This window comes from Trachurus japonicus, chromosome 17 (assembly GCF_045865225.1).
Source record: "Trachurus japonicus isolate A0001 chromosome 17, Traja_1.0".
Lineage (NCBI taxonomy): Eukaryota > Metazoa > Chordata > Actinopteri > Carangiformes > Carangidae > Trachurus > Trachurus japonicus.
In genome coordinates, this window is record NC_140923.1 from 16,290,241 (window position 1) to 16,300,362 (window position 10,122).

Consider the following 10,122-nt stretch of genomic DNA (forward strand, 5'->3'; position numbering starts at 1 on the left):
GTAAATGTAACGGAGTAAATGTAGCGCGTTACTACCCACTTCTGGTGATTTCGGACACAACCACAGAGTAGCAAGCTTGTGTGCAGGAAATGTTTATGTGTTGCCTGGCAACAGCCTGGTTTCCCCTCCAGTTGCGGAACTACCACATTTGTGTTGGTGCAGAGCCAAATGATTAAAGGCGTTACGGGTAAAGGCCCCCACTACTCAGGCGTACTGTGTGCGTACTGTGAGCAGTGTGGACTCCGTGCGCACTGTCCGCGGACGTTTGAGCTTTCATAGTTGTCAGTTATCAACACCTCTAGCAACTTCTAGCATCATTCTTCTAGCGTACTCTGTGATGTCAAACAATGCTATCAGTTAATCTATCAACAGATATTGGTTTGGAGAGTCAGGACCCTGCACCTTCGGTTTGTTTGCATGATTTGATTGCCTCTGTGTTGTTAACTGTTCTTCCTCTAGTAGCAGTAAAGACTATACCAAATATGTATTGGGTTCTAAAGTGTTGCCAATCCAACAATTAAGCACAAAGCATACAAAAACAGAGACTTCATTGACAGTTATTCCAGATTGTCAGCATAAGGATGACTTCCTTTTTGCAAATATTGCACAAGCCTTTATCTAACTAACTACAATTCTCAACAGCAAAAGCTTTTTTTTCTTGAAACCATCTCAAAAATGCTTTGCAGAGCCAACTGAAACTTAAATCACTTCTCTTTTTGTCATTTCATATGGTGGTATATACTATAAGTACTGCTTTCTCTTTGAGTTTTATTTGTGTGATATTTTCATAATTTTTGGACCTTACATTGAATGTTAAGATGTATCACTACTTGCTATGCTATGCATTTGATTTAGTCAGTGCATGCCATTTTATGATCAAGTCCATATTCTGGGTGTGGAAATTCATCATCTCAGTGCCCTCAAGCAGTCCACAATGAAATGTATGTAAATTAAAATGAGAATCCAGATTAAAAATGAGACATTAAAGTATTCACCACTGCTGCAGCATAGGACTTGCACTTCCTGTTCCCCACCATGTGATTACGCAAATCCTCTTAGGAAATGTAGTCAATTGTTTGTACTGTGCAAGTTCGGAAAGTTGGCATTAATGAAACTGCTGGGAGTGCAAGCATCAGCATTCCAAAAAGGTGTGACAATATAATGTGTAAGATGTGTCTGTACTACTTAAATCCTCTTCTTTCTGCAAGCATTCACACAAGGCTCGAATTCTCTGCAAACAACACATGGATAAGGTCTGGCTAAAGAATGGCTTTTAGGAATTCCAGAAATTTGCTAAAAAGCAAGATCACTTTTGCAACCTTGTTGCTCCTCATCCAAACATTACAATGTTTGACGTTAGATGGTACAGTATTCTATCTTTTCGTTTTCACCTTTTTGTAATATTTTACATGTAGATCTTATATGTTCTGTGCATTATGTATATTACATAGCACACCTTGACTATGTCATTTACCATGTGTCATTGTGTTTTTGTAAATGTATTACAATTTTTTTATTAATTACAATATTGGTTGTGCAATAAAATAACCTTTTTTGCTGATTAATATTATGTTTATTCTAGAGCTGCAACAATTAATCGATTAATCAAACAATAATCGATGATTAAATTAAATGTCAACTAATCGAATAATTGTTTTGAGTAGTTAGTCCAAATTCTCTAATTTCATCTTCTTAAATATGAATATTTCTGGTTTCTTTGTTCCTTTTTGCTAATGAGTAATGAATAATATTATCACAATAATATCTCTTTGGTTTGTGGACAAAACAAGACATTTGAGGACATTATCTTGTGGTTTGGGAAACACTGATTAACAGATTAATCGATAATGAAAATAATCGTTAGTTGCAGCCCTAATTTATTCTGCGAATAACTGTGATTGTCAATATAATATAAAATTAAGTCAACCTATTAAGTAGGGGTGGGAGAAAAAATCGATTCACATAAATATCGCAATATCTTTTTTGACGATTTTTAAATCGATTTTTTTTTTTAAATCGATCTTTTTTGTTGTTGTTGAAAAAAACATTTTTTTTTTGAATTTTTTATTTATTTTTTATTTTTATTTTTTTTAAATATTGTGCAATGTGCATTTGTTAGCCTTTTTTACATACAGAGAGTACAGGTTTTGAAAAGGGTTATAAGGGTATAAAGTTAACTTTATAATGGAGTATGTTAATTTATAGGCTCCTACAGTATTTGTGTGCAGATAAATGTTAAAAATGCAGACTAAAAATCGAGAGAATCGGCAATATCGTAGAATCGCAATTTAAATCGAATCGCCATCCAAAAAATCGTACAAGAATCGAATCGGGAGAAAAGCGTATCGTCCCAGCCCTACTATTAAGAGTCTTTTGCTTCTCTTACAATCAGAACTGTTTACTGATCACAACAACAAACTTTCTTTGCAGATTCATCATTTTCTCTACAGGCCACAGGTTATTGTTTGGTTAAAGTACATAATTTTTGCCTTGATATTCGCTGGACAAGTGGTGACCGACTTATGGTTCCCTGGAAGGGCAATAAGTGCCTGGGAGTCCAGGGGAAGAGCGTTGGGAGTGAAATCAGCCTCTACGATTGTGACGAAAACAGTGAACTGCAAAAGTGGGAATGCAAGAATGAGACGGCGCTCGCTCTCAAAGGCCAAGAGCTTTACATTGAGCTCACAGCAGACAACACAGCAGTTCTCTCCAAAACAGTGGGACCTAATAACCACCTGACAATCTCAGGGTCATCTAGTGGTGCTTGCACAAGAACAAACAGAGGTATAGTAACTAACTCATAGTAATCTCTACAGAACTTTAAGTACAAAGCTGTAACAGTGAAGATGAGAAATATACAGAAAAATAACAAAGATTTACAGTACATGACAGCGTCAGCTAGCAGGAAGTTACTAGTGTTTATGCATGAAATGTATTATACAATCTTCAGGTAAATCATTTGAGAAAAAGGTAACAGATTTATTTGAAATGTTTCCTTCCATATTTTCACACTTTGATCATAAGTTGTGAGGTGATGATGACACACTCATTCCTCTAAAATGTTTAATGTTCAAAAATGTTGTATTACTAAAAAGTTAACTTAATAGGCTAATAATAAAGATTATCCATTGTAATGTGTTGTCCTTGTTTGGGTCTTTCAGAACTTTATACCATTGGAGGAAATGCAAATGGTAGGATCTGCATGTTTCCCTTCATGTACAAAGACACTTGGTACGGAGAGTGCACTACATTTGACACCCCAGACAAGCGTCTTTGGTGTGCCGTTGAAACTAAATTTGAACATGGTCTCTGGGGCTACTGCCCAGTTAACAGTGAGTATTGCCTGTGAACAATAAAGTTGTATTATACAACAGTGATAGTTTTCATTTTACACTTCTGTGAAGGTTTTCAGGATACTGAGCCCCCCATACTGTGTAGCAGGGCAGGCATACATTTGCAACCTGAAGCATTTCCCTGTACTTCACAGCCAAAGAAGGCTGGAACAGAGACATCACAACGGGAGCATATTACCAGTTCAACCTCCAGTCAGCTCTGACATGGCACCAGGCAGAGGCCAGCTGAAAACAGCAGAGTGCCTCCCTGCTCAGTATCACAGACCTCCACCAGAAGTCTTATGTCTCAGGTAAGGGAGCAGTGACTCTATTTTAAATGAATGTAATAGGGAAAGCATGAAGAATAGCTATGAGAGTGATCTATCCTGTAACATCTGAGGTCTACTTAAAAACAAACAAACATCCATTTCATTAAAATGACAGGTGTCATGTCATGATTATGACAGTGTTACGCCAGTCTTATGAACACATATTCAAGTAAAGTGTTGCCAAAAAGAGTTTTCTGTGTAATTTAATATATTTGTACTTTTAATGACAAAATTAAGGAATTAACACATTTCTGGTATAACAGTAAGGAAATAAGCCCTATTCATTACAGTAGATATCAACTTTTATTTTCCCTATTTTTTTTAATACACACTCGTAGCACTACTGGGACATCAGGGTAAACTTTGGATTGGAATGACCCTGGATCCAGAACATGGCTGGCAGTGGTCTAATGGGAAGCCGTACCGTTATTTGGATTGGGACTCAGGTAGGTTTTTCCTTCCACTTAAGCCCTTTTTATTTTTACTTTGATAATGCTGCAACTCACATCTTTATTCTGTTCCATCTGTCTTTCTACCTTATGCACACCACATTGTTTTCTAGTTAACAAATTTATATTGAATTGAATAAAATGATGACTCCTTGACAGTTTCAAGGAAAGGATTTTTTCAAAGACAACGACAACACACCAGTGTCAATAAAGAAGAAAAATGTTGGGCTTACCCTCTGACTTGAGCCTGACTATATCTTCTGCTTTTTTAAGTATTTTAAAACAGCAGATATAGCAGTAAAAGCCCTAGAATCATCTGTAAAGGTTGGAAAAACATTTCTCAACAGATTCCAGCAAGACTAGTCTCATCCATGGCCAGGATGGAGGAGGATCATACTGTCATCAAAGTGAAAGGCCTCCATTAAAATATAATCAATATAAAAGAGCAGAATCTGACTGAATGAAATTAATTACCAAAAACTAAATTGTATCAAAATATACCGTAAAATTACTTACAGTTTTAGTTGCAGTGACTCAGTTTTTTTCATTCTTTTGTTTCTATTTTTCCTTTCTCTAATTCTTTTTGTGGTTTTGCCTGTTGCCTATGTTGATATACCAGTAACTTTGCTTTGTATCTTGCAATTCTTATTAATGCCTGCAAGTTCAATATTTAATGTCATTATATGAGTCATAATATACAATTTTTTTGTACAATTTGTTGAAATAGTACAGATGAAGTAGTGGAATCTGTGCCGTCATGCCAAGCTCAAACATTGTCTTGTGTTAGGACACCCACATCCAAATCCAGGACAAAACTGTGCAATTCTGGATAGTGCTGTACAGTACTCCTGGCAAAGTTCAGTGTGCACAAAGAAACTGGGCTACATCTGCTACAGTGCTGGAGCTGTGGCTCCTCCTGTTCAAAGTAAAGACCTGTTCTACTCTAATTAGTATATCACTATTGTGTCTTCAGTTGATTTTAATGTCATCTGTCACTCACGCCTTGAATTCACATCTACTTTTTCCTGAGCAGCTGAGGAAGGATTTTGTACAAGCCCTTGGATTCCCTACAATGGTCACTGCTTCCACCTTAATCACACCCAGAAAACATGGTCTGATGCTCAGAAAATGTGCCGCAAGGAAGGAGGGGACTTAGTCAGCATCCGCAATGTGGAGGACCAGAGTTTTGTTATCTCTCAACTTGGATATGGTATGTGAAGACAATAGAATATAGTGCAGTTTGAAACAAGTCTTTACAACAAACAACACACCTCTGATCTCTGGTGCCACCCTGAGGCAAAACATTATATAACCTAATTGTTATTTACACATTTACTAGTGACTGGTTCAGCTACTGGACTGCTGTATGTTGGGCTGACACAGATCCTGATGGTTTTTGTATATCAAAATGACAACATATATCAACATGCATGACCTTTGCTGTATGCATGTACCTCTGCTCTTTCTATTTTAGTCCTCCAGCATCATATGGTTCATATGGTTTGCACCACAACATACCGGTACTCAACCATGATTTTTTTCTTTTGTAGAGTAGTGAAACTTACAAAAGTACTTGTGAATGTTGCACACAGACCTATGGCCAAGCAGCGGTGACCTACAACAGACACACAGTCAGTGAGCAAATACCTCACACCAAATGAAGACAGATGATTGACTGAGATTAATGTTTTTCTGTCCTCGTCTGCAGTGTCCACTGATGAGCTTTGGATTGGGCTGAATGACAAGAGGACAGAAGGGCTGTTTGACTGGAGTGACCACTCTACTGTCAGCTTCACCAGCTGGGTGTTTGGAAGACCGAGTGTGTTCACATATCAAGAAGACTGTGTTCTCATCAAGGGAGAGGTAATGTGCATCATGTGGGTATATGGTGCATAAACTTGAGAAGTTGAGAAGTTTGTATCTATGAGTAATCCCTTACTTCCCTGCATTCTGTGCCCAACTATGTGGCAACTTTGTGAGCCAGGCCCTTTCCTCTTTCAACACGATTAAAAGGCCATGGAATCAGCTGAATGTGCCAAACATGAGTCAAGTGTGAGGACCTCACCCAGTGTTGTGGACGAATAGGAATCAACTCTAGCAGCCAGGCCGCAAAATCGAGAATCTTGCTTCAAGAAAACCATACAACATTATTTTACCAGTGCTTTGGGAACAAGATACTCAACAATCCCAAAAATGTGTGACAGTTGGGTCTGCACATTTCTGGCCAAATAACCTACTGTTCACGTTTATTTCCTGGATAATACATTGGAACAAATTGCACACTATAAGCTTTCTGTTTGATGCAATTCAGTACACTGTGGTTTGCCTGAGTATCAGTGTTCAGTTTCCACACAGATTAACATTTTATGTTATGTTTCTACTTGCAGAATGGGAATTGGGCTGACCATGTGTGTGAGGAGAAACATGGCTTCATTTGTATGAAGGCAGGTGACTCTGAACGTTCTGGAGATGAAGTGGAGCAGAATGCAGGCTGCAAACCTGTGCGTGAGCTTTCCTTCTCCTAATGTATGAAAATATGTCTGTCTCTGGTTTAAGTGCTTGAATACATGTGCTTCTTGGCTTTGTTAAAGTTTGGAGTGGTACTGCACTAATGAATGATGCAATATACTGGGCTGAAGTTTTTATTCAATTTCAAAATTTATATTGACAAACAGTAAGGTTTTTTTTGTAATATATCTATTGATATCAATATGCAACCATCTCTAATCCCTTAAGATACAGCACAATATGCTGTTTAACTTGCTACTCCATAATGATGAAATGTACTAACATATGACAACAAACTAATTACATTTTCCCAAATTATTTTCCAAAAATCCAGGGTTGGAAAAGGTACGGCTCCTATTGCTACTTTGTGGGGACAGCAACAAAGACGTTTGATGAAGCAAAAGACGACTGCAAGAGTTCAAATTCATACTTGGCAGATGTTTCAACTGGGTAAGAACTTTTGTTTCGACTGCACGAGGATACTAGATTTTGGCGGTTCAGATGTAACTGTACATCATTCACCAATATGAGAAATTTGCCATCTTATTTGTGTTCCAGGGTGGACAATGCATTTCTAGTCAGCTTGGTAGGGATGAGACCGGAGAAGTACTTCTGGTTAGGGCTCTCAAACCAGAAAAACATTGATGAATTTGTGTGGACCAACACAGACACAGTGAGGTTTACTCACTGGAATGCTCAGATGCCAGGTACAGGAAAAAAAAGTCTTTCCACTACAAGACATGTTCAGAAGTGGCTTCACCAATGATGATTTATGTTTCTTCCCTTGACAACATAAGGTCACCAGCAGGGCTGTGTTGCCATGACAACAGGTTTTTTTGCTGGTCTCTGGGATGTGCTGCCTTGCACCAATAAGGAGAAGTACATTTGCAAACACCTGGCAGAGGGGGCAGTCATAACCCCCGTCCCACCAACGGTTCCTCAACTAAACTGTGCAGAGGGCTGGACTCCAAAAGCATCAGGAAGCATCTGCTTTAAGGTAGGATCCAATGCAGCTTAACATTCACCTGATTTACCTCATCCTAACAAACGACAAACATAACACAAAATGTCAACATTGTCACTGATCATTATCACTATGGTGGTACTAATGCTGCTAAATTGGGAGAGTACCAAATAGGGATGCAAATTATCGATTCATTCCTTAACCGTTAGGTGATGGACGTTATCGATCAATTAACGACTACCTGATAAGCAGCGATTTTCCTGAGAACCTAAACTTAAGATGAACATTCCTTATAAAGGGCTCTACACTGTTTGTTTACTTTAGGAGCAGAGCACAATGAAAAAGGTTAAGTAACACGTTATTTAACCTTTAAATAATGTTGAGGGTCCAATGTGACCCATTTTTACATTTGAGAACAGTAAAAACACCCTTGAAACATTTTTCCTCTGACTTTAAGTTGACTTCTAATCTGACCAATCATGGGCCATACATTTAAATATTTCAACTTTTTTTTTTTTTTTTAAATCAACAGACACAAGCAGTAACTATGCATACAGATGAAATGGTCTTTCCTGCCACTACACTATGATGATATTACTACAGTACTTAAATCACAGTAGCATAAACTGATTTGTTGAACTCCGCCTGATGTAAACATTAGTAAAACTCAGTAACCAATCACACAGGCAGCTCCATATTGTCCCTGTGTGATGTTCAGGGGCAGGTCAAGACAGTCTGAGGCCAGAGAGCTTTGAGGTTGAGGTTTATAATAATGAAATGCACCGTGAGACTGTGACAGGTCTGTACGTCCTGACCACATGTCTGTTGTGGCTTTTTTTTAAAAATTTAGCTCCGGTAGCGACCCGGTTGAAATACAGGAGGACACGTTGTACCGGATAGGGTTAGGATACGGTGTATTTATCAAAGCTTGGTCACTGTGCTGAGGCACCGGGTCGGTTTGAGCTGCGTTCATGAAGTTATAGGCTACATTAAAACTCTGCGTTTTAGCAATCGTACACGCTTGAGGCCTGTAAACAACAGGTAACAGTGTTGTTGTCTCTTTTCACCTCCCATCTCCCTTGTGTGATCAGTGCATTGTGCACACGTTTAAACAGAGATCCCGCTACATTTTGTCAGCTTTGCTATTTTACATTTCACAGAAAAACTCCAATTGAAAAGGATCGAATAACTGCAATTCATTTAATTTAATCGATTAATTGTTTACATCCCTAGTACCAAACCTTCAGTCACAGATGGATTTCTTGCCTTGTGTTTCAGATTTTTAAATACAAATCTTCGAACAAGAGAACCTGGTATGAGGCCAGAGATTACTGCAGGGCCATTGGAGGGGACCTGCTCAGCATCCACAGTGCTGCTGAGCTTAAACTACCAGGATGGAGGTACCTGATGACCTGCTCTCTTAAAAGAGACTGTTCTCATTTTTCCCAGATAGCCTACTCTAAATTCATTCAGGTTGTCAAAATAAATATAAGGTCACAAGTATGGTCATGTTCGTGAATGGAATGAAAAATTAAATTCAAAGGGTTAAAAATAATTATAAAACTGGCTGCAGCAAAATGTAAAGGTCGGTTATTGTACAGGAAAGCACTTAAACTGAACTTCAACGGACAACTATGAATTGTATTTCTTACACCTGTTTCATATTAAATCATTATGTTTGTCAATATTAGCTATGGGACAGTCTGGATTGGACTCAGTGCTCCTGACCCAGGCACTGGTTACGTATGGAGCGATGGATCCCCTGTGAGTCTCCTCTTGTTACTGTGGTTGAATTACGCAGGTACAGTTTATGTGTCTTCAATACATTGTCATGACATTTATCATTTTCTTTTGTTTACAGGTACATTTTCAACACTGGGAAGATGGAGAACCAAACAATAAAAATAATGTTGAATCATGCGTTGAATTCGATACGTATGGGTGGCGTGGTTCTGGGTCTTGGAATGATGTGCAGTGTGAGAAGTGCCTTGGATGGATTTGTCAGATCCGTGCAGGTAAAGACTGGTCATTAAGTTACATAAGGTACACACAATCACCCCAAATGCTCAAAATCTTATCTTCTGTTTGTGTCCTTACAGGAGAGACTCTAAAGCCACCTCCAGACCCTGTTGCTCCTGGTGCGTGAGCTACTGTATAGATGTATGAAACCTGACTGAGGAATCCTGTATTGTTACATTTTAAGCATTTTTGATATCTAAAACATAACTGCTCTGTGCTCCTTTTTTGGCCCATCCATGGGGATGGGAATCGAGAACCGGTTCCAGTTGAGAACCGGCTCAAATTAGTTCAATCCATCGATATAATTTGCCTTTATGTTTAACGATTCCTATGCTGTGCTCATCAAAACAATGACGTCACGCTCGTGCGAGAGGCGATCGGCACAAGCGACACTATCACCGTTTCCCATTAATAACAAAACACACCCGGCACTCTCACGATGCATGTCGTCATACGGGATTGACTGGCCCACCCGCCTTTGACTTTTTGCATTGCACATTAGCTGCATGCCTTTAAATTTA

The 10,122-nt window shown here is 38.6% G+C and overlaps 1 protein-coding gene across 1 annotated transcript in view; it reads left to right on the forward strand.

Moving 5' to 3' along the window:
- The first annotated feature begins 1,198 nt into the window (after positions 1 to 1,198).
- Positions 1,199 to 10,122, forward strand: part of LOC146970396 (macrophage mannose receptor 1-like) — a 60,591-nt gene continuing 51,667 nt past the window's right edge. Inside the window, exon 1 of the mRNA XM_085805917.1 lies at positions 1,199 to 1,363. Within this exon, the coding sequence (XP_085662043.1) occupies positions 1,267 to 1,363 (97 nt within the window). The 5' untranslated portion in view covers positions 1,199 to 1,266. The remainder of the gene's footprint in view (positions 1,364 to 10,122) is intronic.